The 27,231-nt window shown below is 42.4% G+C and overlaps 3 protein-coding genes across 5 annotated transcripts in view; 2 read left to right on the top strand and 1 right to left on the bottom strand.

Annotated features, from left to right (window-relative positions):
* The window catches only part of BICRAL (BICRA like chromatin remodeling complex associated protein), a 47,463-nt gene extending 47,352 nt beyond the window's left edge, over positions 1–111 (bottom strand). The window contains exon 1 of the mRNA XM_085315823.1: positions 90–111. The gene's annotated coding sequence lies outside the window, so the exon portion shown is untranslated. The remainder of the gene's footprint in view (positions 1–89) is intronic.
* Positions 57–3,063, top strand: TBCC (tubulin folding cofactor C). The gene has a single exon (XM_085315826.1). The coding sequence runs from the start codon at positions 266–268 to the stop codon at positions 1,322–1,324; it is 1,059 nt and encodes a 352-aa protein (XP_085171952.1). The 5' UTR covers positions 57–265; the 3' UTR covers positions 1,325–3,063.
* Positions 3,064–10,497: 7,434 nt separating this feature from the next.
* PRPH2 (peripherin 2) lies at positions 10,498–23,872 on the top strand. Of its 3 annotated transcripts, XR_014897119.1 has the most exons (4): positions 10,498–12,587; positions 14,775–15,021; positions 21,055–21,416; positions 22,247–23,872. XR_014897119.1 is itself a non-coding variant. In XM_085315819.1 (3 exons), the coding sequence occupies exons 1-3, from the start codon at positions 12,007–12,009 to the stop codon at positions 21,289–21,291; spliced, it is 1,065 nt and encodes a 354-aa protein (XP_085171945.1). In that variant the 5' UTR covers positions 10,498–12,006; the 3' UTR covers positions 21,292–21,577. The 3 variants fall into 3 exon arrangements, 2 of the variants coding, with proteins under 2 accessions (XP_085171945.1, XP_085171946.1); XM_085315819.1 differs by lacking the exon at positions 22,247–23,872 and having other exon boundaries at positions 21,055–21,577; XM_085315820.1 differs by lacking the exons at positions 21,055–21,416; positions 22,247–23,872 and adding an exon at positions 20,075–20,191.
* Positions 23,873–27,231: the final 3,359 nt, after the last annotated feature.

Genomic DNA, 27,231 nt, shown 5'->3' with positions numbered 1-27,231 from the left:
GTGGCAGGGGGTTATTTATAGCCCGGCTGCTAATTTGGGAAGCGGGATAACAAGCCCCGCAGACCGCAGCACCTGGCGCCAGGACTCACCCCATCCCGCAGAGAGGCGCCGGCCCCTTTAAAACCGCAGAGACCCCTCCCTCCGGCCCTCCTCTCCTCCCCCCACCCCTCCCCTGGCCCGCCAATCGGCGGCCGCCACGCAGCCGGGGCCAGCGGCAGCCAATTAGCGAGCCGCTTAGTGAGCGGCAGGGAGGAGAGGCCGCAAGATGGAGGCAGCGGGAGAGGATGTGGCGCCTGCCGAGGGGCTGCGGGCTCCGGCCGCCTTGGTGGCTCCGCTGCAGCCGGAGGTGGCCGCCGCGGTGCTGCCGGAGCGGCTGCAGCGGCGGGAAGCGGAGCGGCAGCAGGGCGTGGAGCGGCAGCGGCAGAAGAAGGAGGCGCAGGTGGTGAAGGAGGAGCAGAGCGAGTTCTTCGTCGCCGCCTTCGCCCGGGAGCGGGAGGCCGTGGAGGCGCTGCTGGCGGCGGCGGCGGCCGCTGAGCAGCTGGAGGAGGCGGCCGCCCGGCTGCAAGGGCTGCAGAAGCTGCTGACCGAGAGCGTGCGCTTCCTGGCGTCCTACGAGGTGCGGCAGGGGCAGGAGGCCCTGGCCCGGCTCCAGGGGGCCCTGGCGGCCAGGCGCCAGGAGCTGCAGCCCAAGAAGAAATTCGCCTTCCGCACCCTCAAGAAGGAAGTGGCTCCGGGCAGCGAGCAGCGCCCCGCGGAGCCCGCCCGGCCTCCAGCCGCCGCGCCGGCCCCCGGCCACGGCTCCGCCGAGGGGGACTCGGACGGCTCCCCGCTGTGCGGGTTCAGCCGGGCCGAGAGTGAGGAGCTGGAGCTCGGCCCCGCTGAGCTGCTGCAGCGCGATGTGGTGCTTTCCGAGCTGCGTGGCTGCCGGGTGCGGCTCCGCGGCAATGCCAACACGCTGCGGGTGCGGGACTGCCGGGGCTGCACCGTGCTCTGCGGGCCCGTTTCCACCTCCGTGCTGGTGGATGGCTGCAGCGACTGCCTTCTGGTGCTGGCCTGCCAGCAGCTCCGCACCCATCGCACTCGAGACAGTCGGTTCTACGTGCAGGTGACTAGCCGCGCCGTGATCGAAGACTGCACTAAGGTGTCTTTTGCCCCTTACTCCTGGAGCTACCCTGGTATCGAGAAGGATTTCGAGTCTTCTGGGCTGGATAGAAACAGGAACAACTGGAACATAGTGGATGACTTTGACTGGCTGGCGAAGGACAAACCTTCACCCAACTGGAGCCTGATTCCTGAGCCRGAAAGGATCACCTACTGGGACTGACTGCAGAGGCAGCTTGGTGCTGATTGAGAAGTGGTACTGAAACGCATTTATTCACAAACAGGAGGACTTTGGTYTTCAATTCACCATAAAAACAATTGCATTTGATATTTAAATTGTGAACTACAATGTATGAATAGATTCAATGATTTAAAAGTACTAGTGAAATGTTGTTTACTATTCTGAAACTACTTGCTGCTGTCTCTATATCTATATATATGTCACTGTGGAATTTGCCCACTACTGCARTACCTCGTTGCTGACTTCTTCCTGKGGAAGGTGGGGCAAGGGACCTTAGTACAGGAATGAGAGGGAGTCTCTGCTAAGAGCTGTGCTGCTGTCACTCACCCAGACAGAATAGGAGTTAACTGCAAGTAGTGCAAGGTGTACTGGAATGGAAAGATCAAATACCAAAATTTTCCCATCTTCATGGTGCTTAAGTTACAGACCACAATACGCTTAACATTACAGGGAGTGGGGGAGAGAACTACTGTGAGCTAATGGAGGCAAACCTAAGGAAGGAATTTTTAACAGCAGGCATTATAGGAGACTGATGCCAATCCTAGGCTACTTTAACTGTGGACCAGGTTGTGCTAATGTGGATGAAGTCTACAAGTTGTCTGTTAGGCTTTTATGTCAAGTTGGGTAATAAGTTTGAAGCAAAAAAAAAAAGTCTCTTAATAAAAACTCAGTGTTTCACTAATATATTAATAAATGGTTGGTATTAACAAACTATGAATAGTAAAACTTCAGTCTGAAACTCTGCTATTTGAGTGGATGTTCCTTCTGTAAACCAACAGCTTTAACTTGAGTGTCTTGGGCATACACCAAGTTTGAAACTTCAGGGAAGGTATTTGTTCAGATTTGACCTACTGCTATGCCCAGTTTGCCTGYATATCAGACAATAAGCCCTTTTTGTGGTAAGAGCGTAATTTACAGCATCTTGCTACTGCATGTAAAGCGAAATGTTAACTCCACACAAGGAGTTAATAAAATGTAGAGATAAAGTGCTGTATTCCAAATTCAAAATTAAATATTATCTTCCATAAAGGCAGTAATATAATAACTTCTCATAGTCTCTATTTTTTCACTCATTTTCAATACTAGGAAAAGCAGCAGCATTATGTTGTGGCCTAATCTTCTTACAGCACCTGTGAATGGTGAAGTAACCAGTTCCCATTCATAACATGTACGTAATAGTTTTAGATTTCCAAAAACGCTCTTTATATTGTGGCATTTTACACCTAAGAAACATCAAGCCTTGGAAACAGCTCAGAGCTGAACTTAAATTTCAAAATGTTTATGCTGCCCTGCTATCATGTGTGTGCCTCTGTAAGAGAAATGAATGCTAACTGAACTGTCAAAAATTGTATTGTTGCTATGAGTACTTGAAATTTTACTTGAGTGCTTTTGAGCAGCTAAGAAGCTTCTGTTTGTTTTTAATGTATTTAATTTAAAAGCAAAAATATTTTTTCTTACGTTTTTGCAACTTTTCAGTTTGTTATGCTGATGTATACTTCTTAACACTTTGCATTTTAAGTATCTGTTTATATCCCTTTAATGATGGTTTTCCTTTGCACTGACAGCTTCATAAAATAATTTAAAGACAATATTCATTGTCTTGCCTTACTGTGGTACTTTTTGGTATTTTTTTTTTAATGTCTGTTGTTAAAGGGATGTTAGCATATGAAGTTCTCTAAAATATTTTAATTTTAACAAGTACATCTAAGTATAGAAACTGACCCTATAATTTTGTGTGTTGTTTGTGGGGTGTTTTGGGGAGTGTTTTTTTGTTTGTTTTTTTTTGTTTCGTTTTTTTTTGGTCCCCTCACATACCCTGTTTGTGGCAAATCAGTCCCCCTAGTGTCCTCTGGTTTTGTGATTACGGGATGTTCAGTCTGATTTTTTTTAATAACTGCAGAAATTCTTTCGTTCTGCTAGCCAAAACCCATCCAATTTTACTTGCTGTGTCAGGTTGATGGACACTGGTAAATCTAGAAAYGTAGATACTGCTACCAGGTTGTAACAGATATCAGAGATGGATATTTCTCAACCCACTTTACAAACTGACAATTAAGTGTGTACCTATATCAGCTGTTGGTCCATACATCAACATTTCTGATCTTGCTGCTCAGGCAGCGTGCAGTACTGTCTCAATGAATGGAGCATGAGTTAAAAACAAGAYATTCAGATTTTAGTTTCACTGTGGTAGACTTTTTCCCTTTTGAGAGGTCAGCTGATAGCCAGTTCTCAATGTTTTTCTTCTCAAATATTTAACTTTTATCAGACCAAAATTGTTAGGTAAGACTCTTTAGGAACATTACAGAAGATGTTTCAGGTAACTGGTGCTACTRTTAGATATACACTTTTCCCTTGTAAGGGCTGTCATTACCTTCATAATAAGAAATGGGTAACTGAATCTTGATTTCAAGTGTGACATAAGGCAATGTAATTTCAGAGTGGTAGGTCTGTGAAACTGCTTTCAGTCTTGCATGTGTATTTATAGTTTTAAATATGTAGTTTATATACACACACACATACAGTTTTATGCGCTTCYATGCACCTTTTCTAAATTTTATTTCCCCGATCTAGAATTATTTTCAGCACGGAGGGATTTAACTATTTTGAAGCAGAAGTGTTATGTTATTAAATACAGTGTGTGAACACAGGCTATGCACTAGAAAATGCTATCTGGCTTATTTGTAAACTGTATCACTATAGAAATAGCTAGCAACCTGTTCAGTAGCTTTTGTCTAAACAAAAGCACTAGGCTTTACTATCTGATGARTTGATATTTTTACAATGCTATTTATGATAACTTTTAATAAAAATACATATGGAAAAGAAAGTTGCAATTAGTATAACCACTAGCAGGAGCAGRTTGTCATCTGCATGATCTGTGCCCCAGAGGAAACATTTCACAGTGATGACAGTGGTGCAGATAATTCTTGAAATACTTGTGTGATGTCCTAGCGTTCTGCAAGCAGAAAAATAACATCTGCTTTTCACTTGAGAGGACATCCATTCTTCAGTCAAACCTAGTGGAAATTAATAATTCATATGTACTGAGAATTAATAYGCTTATTAAGTTTTTACAAAGTATTTAAAAGAATGGTAGGATTAAACACAAAAATGTTTTATAGTTATATTGAGTGTTACGTTTCATAGTGTTAAAACATTATGAAAATGTTTTCCTTAGCTATTCTTTAATTTCTTCCACTAAGAGGRATTTTTTGCAAATAAAAATGTTGACACAACTCATTAGTTAAACGTTTTGAAAATAGGGTGCTGCTGATACTTTGAGAGGTCTAGACTGCTCCAGAGTTGTTGAGATTATTTAATTGGAGCTGCAAACTGAGTAGATACTAAACACTGAAAGACTRTGAGAGTCTGGTCCACAATATTTGTAGCTTCATAGTATTTGCTTACYTTTCTCCTCAGCTGACAAAGTCTTGACAAAAGACGTAAGGAAGATAGTTTCTGCTCTCCAGATAAGCCCTAAACTATTTGTTCAGGAGGACAAAACATAGCTCAAGTATGTAAGCGATGAAATAATAAGTTTGTTGAGAATGTCTGATTGTAACGAGTGAAGTGAGTGATTGTGTGCTATTTTCCAGGTGACTAGAATGATGATATGATGGAGACCCTCACACATCTCATCCAGGCAAAGCTACTCAGAAGTGAAGTATTTGTGACGAAGGACACTACGCTGTTAGAGGAAGCTGCAAGTTGCTGGCAATTGAATTTTCCTGAAGCTTGTACCTGAGAAATAATCACAGGTAAGATCGGGCAATGTTCGCGAAGAAGTAGTTGGTTTCAGGAGTTGGGCCTGGCTGGCTCTCAGTCTTTCCCAGGTCAAGRAGACCTGGAGTGCTGGTCTGGTCAGAGCTGCTTTGCGTCCCTGCTAATCACAACTTCGAGAAAGGAGAGCAGCCTATGTACTCTTTCTTCCCTTGGAACAAGAAGCAATGCTAACATGAAGAAAATTGCCTGACAACATCATCTAGGTCAGGAGTTAGAATTGTTTTTCCTYTATGTCTAACCTGCTAGGGAGAACTGGCAAAAATCCCCTCCCCCAGTGACCCATGGGGGAAAAAGGTTTTGAATTGTGAAGGCTGCGTTCAAGCCTGCATACTGAAGAGGTTTCACGGCTGAGTGGATGGCTGCTAAAATCGGGCTCACAGTCTTGCTCCAGGGAGGGTAAAAGCAGCCAGAACTGCTTTGAAAAGAAACCGATTCCAAATTCTCTTATATAGGAGCAGGATGAAGACTAAAAACAGTGAGAGGCAGGGGTCAGGCAGAATTCAATGGCGCCCCGCAAAAGAACATTTTAAGGAAAGGTAATTGTCCTGCCCGTCAGTAAGAAAGCGATGCAGAAGGTAGCGCCCGCTGTCAGCTGCAGTCAAGGTGGTCCTAGTCAGCAGTACRAGTGCCAGCTGACAGCTGAAACCATAGCACCATTAGCACCTTTTGGTCTTTGTCTGTAGGGGAGTTTGTCAGTAGGATCGCAACCTATATTCAGCAAAGTCTCCTCAAGAACTTGAACTCTAGTTGTGGCTCATTGCCACCAGATTAAACAAAGGAATTCCTTTAGAAATACATGCCCTAAAAAATATAATTCTGATGATAGRATTCAAAGGAGCCAGAAAAACAAATGCCTGCCAGGGACATGGTTATGACTGTGTTATGAGGATAAACACAGAAATATTGGCACAATAAAACTGGATATAAATTGGCCCTGAATACAAGGCCAWTTTGCAAAAAAATCAGGAAGTTTCTAAACATTGGAGGATAGCCGTCTGGAATAATTTTCCAATGAGATTCATAAGAGCAAACTCTTGGTTTAAATACCTTTGAAAAACAATCCACGAAGACAGCCCATCTCCGGTTGAAAGACTTACAGAAATCTTTAAAACAAGTGTAATTACCTTCATTCTCTGCAGCAATGTAACTCAACCTTTTTAAGATCATATGCATTTGAGAATGAAGTAAAATGATTTTATGCAAAAATACACAAAAATGAGCATATAGAAACCATTTTGAGACAATTATTTAGTATTACACAGAGTTTCACATGTTAATATTTGGTGATAGCATAGAACAGACAAATGGGAGAAAGTTCGACTCCAGAGAAGCAACTGCAAGTTTTGTTGCTGCTTTCAGTGAGGCCAATGTTTCATTCGGACATTCAGTCCCGAGAGAGGTTGCCCCGCTTGGTTCCCACTGAGGCTCCTGAGCAGTTCAGTGTATCTGCACCTTGTTCTCTGAAGACCAGAAACAAAAAATAAGTTATCTGCATTCTCTCTTTATCCAACCCTGTTTTATTTAAATAGGTTCTAGTGTGGGATAGTTTCTTCCTATTTAGGCAATAACCGTATAGCAACAAGGATTTCATCCTTTCTTCCCTCAGCAAGTGCTGACGTAGGAGCTCACTTACTATGCAGTGGCACATCAGTTTCTGTTGGCAACATCAGCTTCTCGAGCAGTACGCTTGTACTCTCTCATGCTGCATGATACCATACATGTGGCTATCTGTAATACTGATACATTTGTATGCACTGTATCTATATATTTTGTGCATAACAGCCCAAGCAATGGATTTAGCAACTTACATTTCATAAACACCATTTCTCATCTTTCCAAAATAAGTTCCTGCAATAGGTGGAAACAGATACCTTCTTCCCCGCAATGAAAAACAGCCGCTTCGAAAGAAAGAAAATAAAAGCCCCAAGAAAAACACCTGTTTGATATCACAAAGCAGTGTGAAAGGAACAGATTAGATCAGGATCTTTTTTCCAGCTAAAAGCACTTGCATAATTTAGGTACATGGACTGTTCCTGTTTAAAGAGAATTTGACTTTTATATATGTTTGGCTTTTTACATATGCCTAAATACTTGGACTGAAGACTTTGAAAGGAGCACAACTGATTCAGCACTGGGCAGCAGAGTGTATAGCAGATACCAAGTTGTACTGTTAGCTGGACAGGCTGGAGAGTTGGGCAGAGGAACCTTCTGAAGTTCGACAAAGGCAACTGTGGGGTCCTGCATCTAGGGAGAAATAACCYCATGAACCAGTACAGGCTGGGGACTGGCCTGCTTGAAAGCAGCTCTGTGGAGAAGGACCTAGGAGTCCTCATGGACCACAAGTTAACCACGAGCCAGCAATGTGCCCTTGTGGCCAAGAAAGCCAATAGTATCCTGGGGTGCATTAGGAAGAGTGTTGCCAGCAGGTSGAGGGAGGTGATCCTGCCCCTCTACTCAGCCCTGGTAAGGCCATGACTGGAATACTGTGTCCAGTTYTGGGCTCCCCAGTACAAGAGAGACATGGAGCTACTGGAGAGAGTCCAGCGTAGGGCTACAAAGATGATCAGATGATTGATTAAGGGAGGGTGTCAAGCAGATGGGGCTGGACTCTTTTCAGTGGTGCCAAGCGACAAGACAAGAGGCAATGGGCACAAACAGAAACACAGGAAGTTCCGCCTGAATATGAGGAAAATTTTCTTCCCTGTGAGAGTGACAGAGCACTGGCACAGGTTGCCCAGAGAGGTTGTGGAGTCTCCTTCTCTGGAGATACTCAAGGCCCGCCTGGATGCAATCTTATGCAATGTGCTCCAAATGACCCTGCTTGAGCAGGGGGGTTGGACTAGTCCCTTCCAACCTCAACCACTCTGTGATTCTATGAATCATCTGCATTTAAAACAACCTTTTCCTCCCTCTCAACATTCACTGATAATTTTGTGGATTATATTCAGTTTAGAAGGCATAGCTTTTCCAAAAGATTTCTGTATTGCATTATTATCCATAGAAATGATAATTTTTTAGCAACATATTTTGAACTCAAATACTTTAATTGGCAGTTCTGGCAGATCAATTACGATTTGAACATTTTGTTCTAAATTTTTTTCTCCAAAATGGCATATGAATTATACATTTGAGTTTAATATGCAGCCTCTGAGGGGACCAATAACTCAAACATTCTCGCTGCAATTAGCTTGTATCTGTTACGGCCCAGTTTCAATGTTTTGTATTTGAAGTAGGAAGAATTAGTAAACCTGCCCTGATTAAAGGCAAATCCCAGCCAAAATAAGCATTTGTAAGAAGACAGATGCCAGGCAAAAATACTTTTCTTCTTTGCACTGTCCATACTGCAAAACACTTCCTGATTATCCTCCATAACCTTCTTTTTTTGTAGGTAATTCTACCTGAGACAGCCCTCAGCTAATCAGTTTGAATCTGTTAGATCTGTCTATCTGTATTTTTATATTGGTCCCAGCATGAGTTGGGCACTTCCCAGTTCTAGAAAATATGAACAAAATGAGAGCACTACCTTCAGAGAAACACAGCACTTGGGCAAACAACATTCTTGAGAATAAGAAGATTGCCTTTTTCTGTCTGTAACTCCCTTCTCTCTGTCTTTAGGTCAGTCTTCCCACCCCTGCTGGCACAGGTTTTTGTGACTTTTGCTACTCAATATTGATATATTTGTCAGCTAGATTGCAATGTTGGAAGCACTGCTTTATCAGTCCTTGGCCTGAAGTTTGCACGGAACTTGTCAGCTGTATATCTGGGATAAGCTAGAAGCATTAATTCTCAACTGTTAAAAGCATAACTTCATTTTTTGAAGCAAATGTCAACATAAAGCACATGATTTACTGTCACCAATCTCTTTTAAAACTTCAAAGCATAGTGATATGATTTGGTATGTGGGTAGTTTTGGTCAGTCTGAGCTCCCATCTGGTACTGAATTATTCAAACTACTTGKATAAGTACAGCAAATTTCCAAATCTCAGTTGTTTTGGTTGTGTGGATTGTTCTCTGTGACAACTTCAAAGGAGCCAAGGTATCATTTGAAATCTTGAAGGTCTAACTACAAAGCGTTGGACTGCCCCTTCTTGGACATCGGGTTAATCACTGATCATCTCCTAGAAGGCATTAACTTTTATGAGTGATTTATTAGGACCCYTCCTGTTACCTTTGTTTAAGGAGAGGAGTAAGACAKAAAATTTGGAGGGATTCATGAGCACTGAAGTGTGCACTATATGTTCTATTTCACTGTTTCTATTCCCARACTAACAGGAAGCACCCTACTGAATACAATCACATACATAGTTTTGATTTATCGGTTGCTCAGATCTACTGTGAACATCTGAATGTCAAATTATTAAGGTAAGAGCTATTTAGACTGGCATCTGTGCTTCTGAATACAAATGTCCCAATATTCAGAGTGACACCAAGCTTGCTTACATCTGCTATGTGCAGGTTTACTATTTCTTGTCTTATTAAGTGCACTRCATAACATATTTCAATGTATAGCCCTGTGATTCACAGACCTAATATACAGTTCTCTTTCGCTTACTAGAGTTTCACTCTATCATCACTGACAAGAAGGGAAATCATTTCAGGTTTATTTATGTAGGGCTTCCTTCAAGCTGTCAGATAAATACATCCTCCAAACTATCTTGTATTTTCTAGCTGAGCCCTGGAGGAGTCAGTGAAATGTAGCAACACGCACTGCGGAGTTATGTGGTACTTTGCGGAGAAGCCAGAGGAGATGTTCTTTCAGTATTATGGTTTACTGCACATAAGTATTTTAACAGGCTCTCCAGAGAAATGGCACTTTTCTTCCACTTTATAGCAAGTAAAAAGAATAGTGCCAGATAGATACTTTCCTTCTTTCTTTTACAYACTTGCTATTCACCTGCAACAGCAGCAGAGCCCTACTGAGCAGCAATTTCAGAAAATCCTAGTTACCAGCTGCTCTTCAGGTCCCTGCAACAGTGCCCAGACTGGCAGTTTTTGACAGCCTGGGCAGCTCAGCTCTGCTCCAGAGCATGGGACAAGGATAATTTGGTGTTTGCTGGGCCAGGAAAGGTCCGTCACAAAAATCTTTTATTATTCAGAGCAGTAAAAAATAGCAGCTGGATATTCTTCGTTGTTAATTAGGAAATCTCCTGTATCCCGAGCTGAGTAACTGAGCAGCATGAACTGAGGTGCGCAGTGGCAGATTGTCAAAATACTGCTCTTCRGTGTGCTATTTTAAAACTTCTTACACTGCCTTCCTCGAGCACTCCCCTTGTTGACTATGACACCTTTTATTTTTCCCTGAGCTTTCTTTAGCCCTTCTGTTTTCAGCCACTAGAGGAAGGCCCTGAAGCAGTTGGGACAGCCTGAGGGGCTGTAGGTCAGGCTGAGCCTTGCAGGTCCCCCCGGGGGCCACCAGCCGCCTGGAGAAATGAGGTCAATCCCCAGGGCACGGCTGCTCCTTCCTAATGTGCAGCGTTAGCACCTGAGCGCTTGCCTGTCTGCCTCGGGTCGCAGCTCATGGGACCAGATTTTTCCTCCCCTTTGCTTAGTTTAATTGCTTCATTACAGAGCTTTCCTCAGTGACTTGTGAACCAGCACAGGCCTGAACCTCTGCATGGTGAGAGGGCCACAAGAGGGGAGCGGAAGGGGACGCGTCAGAGTGAGCAAAACTCCCAAAGCACCGAAAAGAGCAAAACCCAGCATCTGTGCTTTCCTGAAACGGCTGCTCAGGGCAGCGGGGAACATAACGGCCCAAGGAGAGCTGAGATCATCCCCTCCCGTGCCGCCAGGCTGCAGTGCGAACRAGGCGCACGTTCACAGAGGTCCTGCCCTGCCTCCTGCAGCCGCCTTGGCACGCTCGGTGGCCACGCTCCCCAAGGACCGCAGCAGCACCCTGCTTGTGCCAGCCAGCAATGACAGACCACGACTCCCTTCCCCGTCCCTGGGTCATGTTCCACCCTGGCGTAAGCAGCTCCTCTCTGCATCTCCTTGGCCAGTCCTGGTTCCCCGCCCGGCCCTATGATTATCCAATAAGCTGCTCATGTCAGCTCCTTTTGGAAAAAAAGCATTTCTAGATTTTAGGTTGTGGTTTATTTATCAAGTTGAGCTTTCATTTCTCCTCTTTTGTGAAGGCTTGGAGATTGTACAGACCCTGAAAGTAAATAGAAAATAGCAAGCTTAGTTTTTTTAGGTCACTATAAACTACACGCTTATCTGCTTCCAGAACACATAAGCCACAGGATGTCATCTAGGGTAAACAGAGAAGGATAAGGACTGGAACGGTGTTCCTGGCTGTAGATATGAATAAACCAGGATCACGTAGAGGAAATGTGTTTCTGTATTCAAGCAGCCTTAAAAAAAAAAAAAAATCTAGGAGCCTTCTTCCTTCTTCACCAAAGAATCCGTATTCWTCTGGTAAGAAAGTTCTTTTTATATCGCTGCGTTTTCACATTCTACCAAGTAGCCTATCATAAGAAAGAACAAATCTACTAAATAGTAAAATGAGGGATTATTTCCACTCATCTGTTGACAGACATTTCTCTAAATTGGATCAAACGATTAAAGGTATTAGAATGACGTCTTGCAGATCCAGATCAAATCATTTGAAACCTTGAGACTGTTTCTCCTTTGCTTGGAAGGAACCACCAGAAATAGTTGTAGGTCCTAATTGCCAATTATTCTTACTAATGTGAAATTGTTAATTTGGATCTTTGAATATTTACCAGCYTGAAACTTAACTTGGGGAGCCCAGGATGGAAGGACCAAGCAGTAGCTYGCTTCATACTATGCCATTCAGAGTCTTTTTAAATGCCTGAATGGTTCTTTCTAGAATTGCTTRCGCTGAAAAACGGTGAAAACTTTCAGCACCTCACATTACGAAGATGGCACTGTTGAAAGTCAAATTCAACCAGAAGAAACGAGTAAAACTAGCTCAGGGACTATGGCTCATGAACTGGTTTTCCGTGTTTGCTGGAATCACTGTTTTTAGCATGGGACTGTTCCTCAAAATCGAACTCCGCAAGCGAAGCGAAGTGATGGACAATGCTGAAAGCCATTTTGTGCCCAATTCTTTGATATTGATGGGTATATTATCCTGCGCCTTCAATGGTTTTGCTGGAAAAATTTGTTACGATTCTCTGGATCCCACTAAATTTGCCAAGTGGAAGCCTTTGCTGAAACCTTACTTGGCACTGTGTTTCTTTTTTAACATCCTAATTTTTTTTGTGGCTCTGATTTGCTTTCTCATGCGAGGCTCTCTGGAGAGCACCCTGGCTCACGGGCTCAAGAACAGCATGAAGTTCTACAGGGACACGGACACCCCGGGAAGGTGCTTCATGAAGAAGACAATTGACATGCTCCAAATTGAGTTCAAATGCTGTGGAAACAACGGCTTCAGAGATTGGTTTGAAATTCAGTGGATCAGCAACAGGTACCTGGACTTCAGCTCAAAAGAAGTGAAAGAGTAAGTGACTGGCATTTGTATTGCGTAGGATCATTATTTGATCAGTGTTATGCTAAAGAAACCGGCATTGCAACACACACTGGCTGGAGGGGGTTTTGTGTAAAATGTGTTTGTTTTTTGTTTCTCCCTGCTCTTGCTTTAGTAAGGATTCCAAGCATTCAGATAGATTACTTTCTCTTCTGAAAAATTCCTCTTACATTACCCAGAACAGCATAAAATCTAAAGCAGCAAAATATGATTCCCACTCATACGTAAAGTAAGGTGAGCAGACTTTAAAATTGCTTTTTCTATCTTTGCTTCTTTACAAATTCATTATATTGAACCATGTATACCTACTCCCAAAATCAAGTGTCTGGCTAACAGCAAAGTATCAAAATCTCACTACTCTTAAAGCAGATTTCAGTTGGACATATTGAGTTAGCAAAATGGGTCCCCTGGATATATGCTGTTGATACGATATTTAAAACTCCACTTCAGATCTTGCCAATTAATCAGTCTAATAGAAATAAACAGAAACAGTAACATTTTACCAATAACTCATGCATTTTAAATTCTTAAGATYTGGAATTTTAAATTCACTTAATGGATTGCTTCAGCATTATGACAACATTGGGCTGCCAACATCGGCAGATGCATTTTACATTCTCCTACCTGAATGGAAATGTCTGCTTGTGCTTATTTTTTAAAAAACCTCATATGAAAATGTCACTATTTCTTCTATATGAGCTATAACAGATTGTTGACCAGAAATACCTTAATGGCTCTGATGTCAGTGCTTGAAAAGTTATTAATCTCAAAATGAGGTCAGGCACAGTAAGCACAAGTAAAAAAAAATGTACATGAGAACAAAAAAACTTTTGAAAAAAATAAAGTGAGCATTGAGCATAAATACTTGCAACTTTCTCAGAAATTAGCATTTGAGGAAGAGATCTTTACTGAGAATGCTTTGAGAACATCATTTGTTAGGTTTGTGCTCTGGATGCGCAATGAATATTGTAAACTAGAAGCAGTCTGGTTTTAAACTATACTGCATACATTAAAAATATCTGAAGTGATTTTGAATAAAGCTCTGTGTATCTTGTGAGATCCCTGCCTAACTGTGTAAATGGTATTTCATTTGTGTCTCTGTGCATACTGTTTTGGCTAGTTGGTTGGTCTGGTTATTTTTATAATTCGGAACTAGGACGCTGCCATGAAGGCTATTACAGGGTTAAATTATTGCGCTACAGTGTTACAACAAATACACTCAAGTATTTGCACTGTGAAGGTATGCCCCTGGGTATAAATAGCTGCTTGAAAACACAGTAAGAAGTTCACCTTGCCAGCATTATATGAAGATTTGAAAGCTGAAACTTAATCCAGCAGCAGTAGAAGGACAAAGCACAGAGAGAAAAAAAAGGTTRTATTATCCTTAGTAATCGATGTCGTGTGTAGGACTGCAGATGCCTGGTGAGTTCTTTGTACTATTGTGACAGTAAATAGGGCATCAGAAATGGACATTAATCAGTAAATTCAAGGTCTGAACTACAGAGTGTTACAGTCTCTGCTCACACAAATGGTGTGATAATCTGGCCCCTTTGAACTCAATAGCAAAGGTCTCCTTAATTCCAGGGAAGGTGAGAGTCCATCCTCTATGATGTGATTTTTAATATTGCTGTAAAGTAAAGGCCTGATCCAACCTCTCTGAAGTGTATAAAACACTTATCATATACATCAGTGGGAATTAGACCCAACTTGGGGCACACTGTACATCTAGAGATAGATACTGGACTGCATCTGGCATTTAGATAGGTCAGATAGCTGCCAGCAATTGCTTCAACCTTAATTATTCTGTGCTCACTCTTTTCTGATTGCCCTTCATGAAWTTTCTCTCTACCATTTACTTTTCTTAAAAATTAGTTTTATTGAAGAAGTGACTAGAGAGGGTGCATTTCCAATAATGCAGAGTTAATTGTARATTTTATTTAGCCTTGACATAGAAAAGGATTTCAGAAAGGGAAAACATCTGGGAARAATGCCACTATRTAARCAGGGGATACAAGTAAATCCCATGACCGGGAAGCACGGTGGAAAATCTGTTACCTTTGCTTTCCTTTCTCGTTTGAATTTTCTCCAGTGTATCTATGTGTGTGTGTGTGTGCGCGCATGAGTGTGTTCATCCTTCCTTCTGCCCTTGCCTGTGTACAGTCGCATCAAAAGCAACGTGGATGGGAGGTACCTGGTAGACGGCGTCCCTTTCAGCTGCTGCAACCCCAGCTCCCCGAGACCCTGCATCCAGTACCAGATCACCAACAACTCGGCTCACTACAGCTACGACTACCAAACAGAGGAGCTCAACCTCTGGGGCCGCGGCTGCAGGGAGGCCCTCCTGCACTACTATAGCAGCATGATGAGCTCCATGGGCGCTGTTGTCCTCCTCGTCTGGCTTTTCGAGGTAACCTGTCAGCACCACAGCTCCTCCACCTCCCGCTGCTTTGCTAATGCTCCAGTCCCAGGAAAACAGAGCATTTTCCAAAGTATACTGCTGAGTTAAAAACMTATTTAAAATAAATAACCCAAAATCCATGTAATAATGAACATCTGTGTAAGGCCAAAAAGGTCCTAGGCTGGAGACAGAGCAGAGGGTGTTTAACTTACAGAGTCCCCCTTCRTAACAGTCCTGCCAGAGTCTAGGATATCCCAATAGCAACAGAAGAAAGGGACCAGCATTAATACTGGATTTTGTGCAAAATGCAAGAGTGCTGAGTATGGAAGAGAGGGTGAGAGAGTTCAGCTACCTAGCTGCACTGCTTTTACATGTGTCACTGTTAGTGAAGAACAAAAACTACTCAAAACTGTACATCAGAAAGAGATGGCTTTATATTATGGCCCAGGAAATGGGATTAGAGTTTTATGTGGTGATAAACCAGAGACCTAGAGCTATGGGTAAYGTCCAGTTTCAGATCAATATTTGTTTTAAGCATTTGTTCAGACCCATAAACATTTTTGGTCCCTAGAAGYAGCCTAGGTGAAGCATTTTATGAATCAGTTTTTATTTATTCTTCTTCCAGAAACCCCAGTGTGTATGCCTAAAAGGTGCAAGTACTGCAAGTATTTGTGGGGCCCATAACCTGAAGTGCAGCTTTGCTGCTAAAAAACTGTTTATTCAATGTGAGAAAAACGTGCCTTTGGGTCTCTGCCAATTTGCTAGCTGTTGTGTTTAGTTGGGGGAATGAGAGAGGAGTGTGGGCTGGAGGTGGCACGAGGGCTGGAGCGTGAGTTGGTGGCTGCAGAGGTAGGGCAGCCCTGCYGGGCTGCACATCACTGCGGGATATGGAGGGAAGCAGGCTGTTTATTACAGYGGAGATGGCTGCTGCCAAACGGCATTGTCAATTTTAAATAATTGAGCCTGCTTTTTTTAAAACTTGCATTTATCTAAACTTAAAAAAAAATGCATTACATTTTTGATACAAGCCCTGGTCTACATCCTTCCTGGAATGAACACACTTTTTAAAAAATAAACACTCATCCAAATATTTGCAAACCACGYGGGAAAACAAACTATCACAAAGTTGCTTCATGTTGCATTATTCTAAAAATAACCACTATGCCAGGCTGAGAAATATTACTTGGTAAGAAAACAAAGAACAGGCGGCAGCAGGTATCTCAACACAAAYCTTAATGAAGAGATCTTGAAGAAATGGGTGTTTCAGCTGGATAAAATTGGAAAGATATTCAAAAACTTAGGGGAAAATTACACAGAAATACTAATGCCAGCTGCAAAAACTCACGACTCGGTACCTAGTTGTGGAATGTTGATAACAATGATATAGTAACATTCATATTACTTGCAGAAGTACTATAGAAGTACTATATTTTATTTCCAACTCCTCAAAGTATGCCTTGGCAATACTTTCAAGTTTTTCAAGCTGTGAAGTAATATGAAATACCATCTTCTTTTTTTAAATAAACGTTGAGATTTTTTTTCAGGCTATCAGAGAACTCTCAGGGYAGAGCTTTAAAGACATACTACAAGCATTTGAGCTATATTAATTGGATCCCTGGAATATTTATAATTGGCCTGACATTCTGCAACARAGAGTCCAAACTGGATCTCTAACTCCCTCTGCTTTTAAAGAGTGACTTTGAAGAGAGAAAGCAAAGCAGGAAACAGRTGTTAACTTAGCCTGCTTTGGAATATCACCATTTTCTTTAAATTCTAGTYAGAATAGGAAAAAATTTAATCCTGAGTAGCAGTGCAGCAGAGGTCTAGACCCCTGGCTAAGGTAAGATTTCACCCTTGACACCGTATGATACAACGGGGAGTTARCGTACCGACTTCACACTTCTTGTTTTATTTTCTCTTTGACTGGCTTGCTGAGAAGTTAAAAAAAATGMTAGCAAAGTAGCTTCCTGTTTCACTTTGCATCTGGAACCAGTGTGAACTCAACTACAGCAGCACCTTGGTAAAACCACTTTTGGGGCCTGCAGAGGACTCTTGCAGTTGGGTTAGTTATATTGATATCTGGGAAGTGGTACAAAACACAGAGAAAAATGCGAATCATAGCTGTACTTTGAACCACAGAAAGCGCAATATGCCAAATGGGAGATCTCAGGGAAGGCCATTTGGATTTAAAGCTTCTGCATTAGATGCACGGAAGAATGAACATATTTTGAAGTACTAAAACATCTATTTGAAAATATGCAGAATGACACATTTCCTGGGAATGCTTTATCACCTACATGCTGCTCTTACTAACAAAAACAGTAGGCTTCCCAGGATGACTGACAGTCAGTCATCGGGGTGACAAAAAAAGATCACACCATRCTCTAGCTAAGCCGCCTCAGGCTAAACCCTGGCAAACAGATGGACTTTGCTTTKGAAGCTTAAGCAGAGCAAGGTTGGCTGCCTCTTTAACCTGCTCCAGCCACTGAAAAGAGGAAATTTGGGGATTCAAAGTTGCCCTGAGCAAAGCATTTTAAAAGTAAGGACCTCCAGGAAGGAGGGCAACAACTGATTTCGAAGATACTCTAAATTCTTAGCGTAATATAATAACGCAGAGCTCAACAGATCACAGTCACTGCGATGGCCGAGACCGTGAGATTCATCGCATGCTGGGCGTAGCAGAGTGAACCCCAAACTGAACTCTGAAAGTTGGGGAMCCAAAGCAAGTAAGCGCCAGTACACTATGCTACGTTGTGCGCTGGAAAGCAAACTCCCAGCTGCATTCAACAGCATAGAAGTGGGCTCCTGATAATCCTGAACACCAGTCCACGAGCAGTGTATTACAGAAGCCTAGCAAGAAGGGTATAAAAGCACAGCTCACTGCTGTGAAGGAGAATTTCAGAGGTTCAATCAGTTAAGCTATTAGTCAACACTGTGAGTTAAAAAAAGGAGGGGAGGATTACAGAAGTATGGAATGGAAAAAAAAAAAGCCTTTTTCACTGAGTAACCTCGCAAGCCGAGGTAGCTGAGCTGTCCTGTGTTCCCCTGTGGAGTCACATACTCTTAGCAGAGGAGCAGGGACCACCCGGCACGGCGGGAAGTTCGTTCTGCCGCAGGTGAACGAGAGGCAGAGCGCGCCGTGGGGGCGGCTGCACCGGCTCAGCCTGGCCCTGTCCAGCCTGTCCAGCTCCAGTGAAGCACTGCAGACTTGTTCTTCCTGCGACTTTAAAGCTGCTGTTAAAATGACAAGAATTTTTTATGGCAGTTTGTCCGTTGTCCAGGGGAAATAAATGAAACCACCCAGGCTTTCTGACAACCCATGCTTTCCTACTGGATTGCTATTAAGCACGGGTCTACAGCTTGCAGCATCTTTGCAAAGCCAAAACGTGCTTCAGACATTTCTGAAGCAGCAGACAGTGACAGCTGCCTCTCATATTTTATTTGATGACATGACCTATGCACAGCATGCAGCTCTTAACTGTCCTGGCCAAGGCTTGCACACAGTAATAGGTGGGGCTATTAAAAACTTCCTGCATTAGGGCTTCTGGATACATCATTTACCAAATAATGATGGTAAAACTTTAGTGAAACTTGTGATTCAAGGCTCYGTGCAGGCGATGATAGATTAATTTACCAGATACTCATCTCCAGCTTTCTGGATTCTCATCCATCGGAGAAGGCAGGCTCACTTACGAGAATGTCCGTTTTGCACTGCCTCTTAATCCTGTGGCTCAAAGTCTTTATGAGCAGAACTTTTTTTTTTTTTTTTTAAAAAAAAAAAAAAGGAAGTATTTTATTGAGAGAAAGCGTCACAGACTCTCATCTGAGGTTAGGTCAACTGCATCTTTCCACACAAGCATCGTCCATATTGAAAGTAAGACCATATTTAGCAACTTCCAGCAGTTTAAGATGCTTGCAAGGACAACTAATTTTGCTGTCAAAGAAAGAGTGGGGCTTGGCAAGTCAGTCACAAAAGCCCCTGCTGACATGCAGTGAGGTAGCACAGGCAGATAGCAATCTTTTGGATCTGATTCTGTTGGATCCTAGTCTCTCCCATCGTTTACCTGCAACAACCATTAATAGGAATGATGCTAGTCCTACAACTGACAGTCCAAAACCAGGGCTCGGATGGAAGCAGTGTACTACACCTTAGTAAATACTAAGACTACTATTAGATGATTTATGACTTCTTATGGCCTTTATAGAATGGTGTGTCAATTGATTTAAGTCTTCATAGAACATGGYAAAGTCACAAAAACATGAGATCATTTCCAGACTCAGGGCCATTAGGAGCTTTTTAAAAGATCAAGTAGTGACAGGTCACACATTCCCATGTCAAACAAGACACAGAAGCTGCCTCTAGCTAAAGAAGTACTTGATGAAGTGTGTTTCTTTGACCAATATTTCTCCCTTTCTGATCTTRAGTGAAAGGGGAAAAGCTGAGAATTTGACGTGTAACCAGAGGTAGCTTTAGTCTTCCAAGAGTCTGGAGACACTGATGATACATAAGCAGGATGACAGGGCAGAGAGGCTAATGAATGGTCCGAAGAAGTACATATTTGAGAAGTCCTGTCTTTTAAARGAGTCCAAAATCGAAGTAGGAATTTTGCAGTTGGACATGCTAAGTGGCTRAATCCCAACGTCAGATGTGCCTGGCTGCCCAATGCTGCAGTCGCACACAAAAGTTCACAAGCTTTCTCCCTTGGCTGCTCTCCAAGGGCCTCACTGGCATCAGCCTTGGCTGGACTGCCCGGCAAGTAACACCCAGGGACGGCAACCTCTTTAGCTGTTAGGGTTTAGAAAGACCGGAAGTAATCACTTCCTTGAGAATTTGTCTGGGATAACGGAGTTAACATTTACAGAACAAATCCTGTGACGCTATTGATGAGAATAAGTGGTCTAGATCTTAGCTCTGCCAGACACACGAAAGACTGAACTAATCCTGTTTCTTCCCCATCGTGGTTGTAGACCACCTGCTCGATCATCTCACTGAGCTGGTTCTTCTGGCAGCCGTTTTGTCCTCCTTTACCTAGCTCACAGAGTATCCATTCTTCTTCCTAAGTGTCACAAAGATGGAAGTCAGATTGTTCTGAACAACGTTAGAAGACGGAAGAACGGTTAAAAACATTCTCTCTCTGGAGGCAGGTTTGGGGGTGCTGCTGGTGTCCAGGATGTTACAGCTCCATAATACAGTAGAGAAAGTCTCAGTCAAGGCTGCTGGGATTGGTAAATGCTTTATCACAAATAGAAAATTGTTTCAGACATAACTAGTAACAGACACAGATCACCTCCTGCCTTGATTTCATTATTTGCACATATCTAAGTAAGAGCAAAAACAGAACTTGAACTGGACAAGCTGATGGCCCAGATGATAATGCTACTCTGTCCTGATGCTGGTTCATAAATATCTCCTTGATCAGATTAATGTACTTGCCAAACATATTAAGGTCAATATGAAATAAAAATATTTAGAATTAAAATAAGTGGATTTGGCAGAGGACAACGTTGTGCATGTTAACAGCTTTATGAGCATATAGAGCACAGGATCAGTAGTACCACGAAAACCTTTCTGCCCCGTGAATCAGCAATACGTGCAAAGCCCCCTTKTGCACAGGACCACACAAAGCTGCTGCTTTGCAGCAGCCACGTACATCGTATTTCCTTCGTAAGTTGGTGCACGCACCGTTTGCTAATCAGCCGCCGCAGCACAGCTCCCCGGCACTCATCCCTTTCAGACAGTCGTTCTCCTTTCCTGCCGGGAAGTTTCCTTCCTTCCACCTCTCTCGCGCTCCTTCTGGTCCTTCTCTCATTTGGAGGAGCCTCACAACCCCCAGGTGGAAGCTGTTTGGCATCTTTTGCACCAGCGTGGGTGGTGGATGCAGAGGAGCAGYCGCACTCCGACTCGCGAAGCTGAGGCGGGGCTGCAGGGCCGGAGGGGCACAGAGCGAGCACGGCTCCACGCATGGCGGGGGCYGCCGAGGGCGCCGAGCAGCACGTACGGGCTTGCCTGACTCGCTTTGTCGTTTCCATCGCGTCTTACAGATGTCCGTGATGGTCGGCCTGCGGCTGTTGCACACCTCTCTAGAGAGCATTGCAAACCCTGAAGACCCCGAGTGCGAAAGCGAAGGGTGGATTCTAGAGAACAGCCTGAAAGACACTTTCAAGTCCACCTTGGAGAGTTTGAAAAAGATTGGTAAGTTCAACCAGGTGGAAGCAGACGCTGAAGGGGCTGAAGGAGAGGAAGGTGGAAAGACTCCAGCCATCACAACGGTCAGCTGAGCTTCTAAGTGATGTGGACTTCTATCAAAGAGGAATGAAAAAACTGAGAATTGTGAATATCTGCTTTTTAAAAGCTATATATCAACCACCAAAATACACATTTCTACACACGCTTTTTTATATATGTGAGTATACAACATAGTACACCTTGGCATAAAACACTTATCCACACTGTGAGTACACCATATTCATAACTTCTGAGGGAAATAACCCCACCAGGACTTGCAATACTCACATGTTGTTCCCTTATCAGAGAGTTAGTTAAAAAAAAAAAAAAAAAAAAAAAAAAAAGAGGCTGGCATCACTCTGTGATCCATCCCATCTTATTTTGAAATTAAAATTGAAAATTGAAAAGTTAGCATATGTTGCTCAAGTTGATTTATCAGCATACTTTATGTACTTTAACTTTTTAAGACAAACTTTTTTTTTTTTGAAGGGGGGAAAAATCTTAGAAGTCCAAAGAAGGATTTCCAGAATTGTATAGAACTTCGTATAATAGTAGAATTTGACAAAATTCTCATATAATGTGATTTTTTGTTAATGTGCTAAGAGATGGTATTTCTGCTGTGTTCTTAAGATGTACATAATGGGGAAAAAAGGCAAACATATACTGAGAGCTTATGTACTAAGCAAAAATTGTAATTTAATAAATTATATAAATATCATGAAAACAACATTAAGGTAAGATTTACAGTTTTTGTTTCTCAGGGTTATATTCAGCCAGTATATCCTGAATGAGTGCATGGTAGGCTTACACTTCACCTTGTATTTAAACTAGCAGAAGCTTAGATGATTCCTCTGTTAGTAGGTGGAATCAGTGCGATGAACATGTGCCAGTTACAGTTATTCTGGACATAAATATGTACTCTCAGCCTCTCCAGAGTATTCAAGCCCAACTATTTCTAAAAGGAAAAAAAAAAGGCTACTTAGAACTAACATGTTAAATGTTTTCCAGGATCCTAGCAAATGGATACCATTCATCTGCAAGTACTTCAAGCCTCAAACTTTGAGGCAGCAACAAGTAAGTTGTAATCAGTTCCTGAAAGGAGCAGTTTGCAAACTTGCAACTTGTATTTTTGAGGTGGTACAATTAGCATATGGCTGCATCCCTGCAACCACAGTCATAGTTTTTATGTATAAAGTTGGAATAAAACATGGAAAGAGTTTGCTGTGGTGTGTGGCCTCTAGTCAAGGAAGACCATCTCGAATTATTCTGCAGCTGCCAGGTAAATTCAGCTGAAGAGAAAGAAGCCAGAGAGAGCAAACCCATACCTGTTCGCCTAATGCCAACTCCAAACCTTGCAGTCCCTCAGCTAAGAATCAGGTTTCGTTTTAATTCAGCTGTGCAAAACCTCAACTTTGCTGTGGCTGAAGGGGGAGCGTTTTCTCTGAACATCCTTTCCTCCCAGCTCGTCTTCAAACGAAGCGACGCTTGCAGCTGCCCGGTCATTGTACAGCTCAGGAGCAGTTTTAATTCTTAATGACTTGTGCCCTTTCCCCAGCAATACTCCTGTGTCACAGCTCCTGTGGCATTTGTTCAAACTCATGGGCAACTCTTTCCAGGAGGCACACACCAGTTATTGGTGGGCCAGGTAGGGAGGGCTGCGCTTCGAGCCAAAGTCTCCATTTCAGCGGCCAGGCTGGTTCAGGCCATCTGCATGCAAAGCTTCATTATGGCAGGTAGCTGTAGCACTCTTCCCATTTTTCAAAGCTAAGCTGAAATGCTTTTTACTTATAATAACGAATGAGGGGAGGAAGCAAGATCAACTCTGTCTTTCGTACGCAAGAATGACTAGAATGAGGGCACTAATGTAAAAGCCAACTTGCTATTCACCACAGCCTATCGTTTATTGCTTTGCTGAGGACAACTCTGCTTAGCAGAACTGCGTAAAGCAAACCAACAGCTTTCTTCTCCGTAAGTAATCTGTATGACCTGCTGCTCGTCTCCGCTGGTCCATTACAGGAGAACAGGATTTTGAATAGCATATGAGGCRTCCACATTTATCAGAAAAGAGCTTTTCAGAGACAACATGCATAAATAGGAATTGCATTACAAGGATTACAGTTTTTCTTTGTGAGGCTTCACTGTGCTGTGATCTATACAAGCTATTCGACTAGTCACCCGATTTTTCAGAGAGATCTAGATTTACTGCTGTCCTAGAAGTTTGGCCTAGACCATTACTACGGACAGGACTCTCCAATTACTTGTGGGCTCGACTTTTTCCAGTTTGTTACTGCAGAGAGATAACAACTGTCACGTTATTCTTTCAACGCTATATTGGAGAAGCCAGTTCCAAGAGCAATGGTCTCCTTGTAGTAGGAGGTAGAGAGACTACCTGAAACAGGTTTAAGAATATTACTGGAATCGGGGTTTCATCCAARTAAAGGCAAATAGTATATATGCTAATGCTGTCTAAAATAAAGGCTCCTGGTTAATTAAGATCTTTGTAACATCTTATGGTTATKACAAGATTGTAATATGACTGCTTTGTATTATATTACATGTAATATATCATTTGTCCAATCTTAAATATATTTTCTTGTGACATCGCAAACGCTGTTCTAGATAAACATATCTACGCTGCCTGCAAATGTAAATTTAGGTATTAAAATTATATTGTAAGTAAAAAAACAGTTAAAAGAAAATGTTTAAATATATACAATTTAATACAGATTTTCTTTAATTTGCTGATATTTTGGTTCTGAATTCACTTTTTGACTTTTCATGCATTCCTGCACGTGGGAAGCTTTTCTCCTCTATACAATACTCAGGGAAAGCAAAGCTTCTCAGGTGCCTGCAGACAACCTCCAAAATCACTTTCCTCTTACTAGAAACAGAATTTGCCAGACCATTTTAGTATTATCCTTTTGTAAWACACAGGAATTGCACCATCCTCATAGGGCTTCACTTCTAGAATCACTGGACAACTGAAATCACTGGAACCTTCAGGACCTTTGGAAATCAGTAAAACTGGGTTYATTACCTCTTTTTTCCCCTTTAAATCTAACTTGCAACAGGCATTTCAAAGAAAGCATCATTATTTTTTAAATTTACATTCAAAGCTCAAGTGGTCAACCCCGCCTGCCTAGAGCAATTTAAGAACTTCCAGAGCCGTGTCCTGATTTTCAAACTAATAAACTTCAGCTCACATCAACTTCAGAGGGATGTGAGCTTATCTCAGACAAACCAGGCCACTTCTTTTTAGGTGCCTCCATATGGATTAGCAGCTTAAATCCAAGTGTCCAATCTGAAAGCCAACCTGAGGCCTTGAATAGTAAACTTTTTTAAAAAATATCACTTTTAAAAATGATTTGCCCAGGAAAAGTGGCCGTTCTACCGGTGACATTTATTTGAGCAGACATAGAACATTTAAATGCTTTAAAGGAGAAAATATAAACAGCTTCCTTAAAGCTATTAATTCCTAAGTAGCCTTAATACAATTGATAAGATTAGCCCTCATGCGTTACATGAGCTCGGACATTTTATAATACCAGGCAAATGCATGTGTGCAGCTTAGCAAGGAGCATCGGACTGCTATATCGGGCTCCTAGGCATGGCACGCTCCCCTGCTAACGGTGGAGGAAGATTTTCAAGGCTGCTACAAAGTAAGAGAGATCCGAGAAACAGTTACTTAGTTTCACCTGATTTGTTTAGTTAATAGCAGAAAAACAAGCAAAAAACAAATGAACACGGCCCTTACCCCAATCAATGTAAAACGGGGACAGATCACAAACTTTTTTTTTTTTTTTTTTTTAATTAAAAGAGCATTATTAGAGATTAGTTAATTAAGAGATAAGGCCGAAGAAATAGAACGGCGTCACGCGGTAACAGCCCCCTGCGGGCAGACGAAGGCTTAGGCAAATTTATTTCTGCTAAAAAGGAGTGCCRCAGTCTCAGGGAAACCTGAGGAAATTGCTATACGTGAAGCAATTTTCCAGAAAATCCCCAAACACCAGTTTCAAAGAACCTGCACGCGATGATCCTGTAGCGTTTTACCGAACTCCTGAATTTCATCCCAGAGCGTGAGGTAGGAAAACTCCGGGAAACAGCGGCCCRGAGGCGAGCTTTGGGGGGCTCCACCTCAAACTGCGCAACAAAGCAGAGTTCAACAACAGTGTCGAAGAGCTGCGATCCTGCCCAGTGCGGCTCAGCTCTGGACTTTTTTCTATCCMGTAATACCAGCATAYGCAAACAGGACAGTGATCACTCAGTGCACTTATCCGCTCGAAGATGYGCGCAGTCACCAGGATGCAAAGCTTTTGCTCCAAAAATTGCTTTTAGCCTCCSCACCCAGCTGCTGAAAGGAACCCGTTCAAGGGACGGTACGCTACAGCTCTGGCTTAGACAACTGCTTTCTCAAAATCGGTGTGAATTTTCCTATTTATACCTTTGCAAATCGTTTGATGTAAATGACAATAACTTAACAACGCTAAAAACATAGATGCAAAATATAAACAAGGATAATATGAATTCACAACTTTCATATGAACAGATCTTTCATAAATGATACAAATTAATCCAGAGCAAACTGATTCTGTAATACTGTTGCATGCATATTTTTAAAAATACTGTCATAATTTATTTTAATCACAGAATTTTATATGTAATTAGTATCTAAAATTTATTCTCCTCTTTTCTATGTTTTTTGTTAATTTTAGTATTTGAGATTATTCTCAAATTCAGGGAAAGCTAAAAGTGTATTAAAGTAATTCCAGGAAGCATTTTGCTCAGAAAAAGACTGCCACAGTTACATTTGGATTTCAGGTAAACACTTCGCCACTCACTACCGCAGCAAGTCTCCTACTGCAGTGGGACAAAATGACTTTTTATCCCACTTGGCAAGCTAGCACTCAGTTGGGAGCGCTGCTCACGCAAGTGYGCATCCACAGCATCACCCACCCTTCTCGCGCATCCAGCAACCACGGCTCTGTCATTGGTGAAGCCTTACGAGAGTATCCTGAAAGACGYAGACCCTAGAAACTAAGCGCGCGCTGCTGGCAGCACCAGGGGCCTCCCACCCCGACCCTGGGCCGCGTCCCCACGCAGGGAAGGGGCCACATTTGGTTTTACCCTCTTAGACAGATGTGATACCTTTCAACACCTGCATAACTTTCATATCACAACTGCCCAGCCACCTGAAATGCTATCCACATTGAATTTTTCTTAAATATATCACGTACACTAAGTTGTCTTTATGGAGATTAAGTATTACTCTTTTAATCCTGCAATATTGCTAGGTAGAGGATGCTCTAGCAAGTTATATATCCTTGTACATACTGCTGATAGCCTTGCCTCTTAAGTAACCTTTTCTGTGATTTAGTAACATGCTTTAGCACCCTGCATGTTTACAGTACTACAAATACAAAAATGAGCAATACATACTATTTTTCAAAAAATATATAGTCAAATTTCAAAGCAATATATCATTTTGATAGGTCACTAGAACATCCTGCTACGGTCTGCACAGATGCCACCGCTAACCCACGCTCGGCTGGCCCACCTTGCTTGGGGCTCAGCAGCCAGTTTGGGTTCTCTTCAAGCATCCTACACAAATGAGAAGCAAGCTGGAAAACTTGACACCTCCAAGCTCAGGCTATCTGGAAAGACACTATGCAAATACATATACCAAAACTGATGAAAAGTAACATTTAACCATTGCTGTCATGGAGACAAAGATCAGTACTTGTCACTTCCCAGCTCCTACATCTGGCACACTGCAGAAACTGATATTCTCCCTTTATTTTCTCTTTCAAGAAAAGAGCGCTTGACACATCTCTTGGTCAAAACAAAAAAAAAAGAAAAAGAAAAGATCTTAGCATGTTCTGTTTGCATGCCAAGTGGGAAAAGGCAACAGAAAAGCAGAAAAATAGGCAGAGAATAAATAAGCCAAAGCATGAAGATAGGTGTATTCAGAAGCAGTTTTCATACTTGGTAAAAAA

This window comes from Rhea americana, unplaced genomic scaffold (genome assembly GCF_003343005.1).
Source record: "Rhea americana isolate MKP2758 unplaced genomic scaffold, rheAme1 scaffold_44, whole genome shotgun sequence".
NCBI classification, from domain to species: Eukaryota; Metazoa; Chordata; class Aves; order Rheiformes; family Rheidae; genus Rhea; species Rhea americana.
This window is presented reverse-complemented; position numbering and strand designations above follow the sequence as displayed.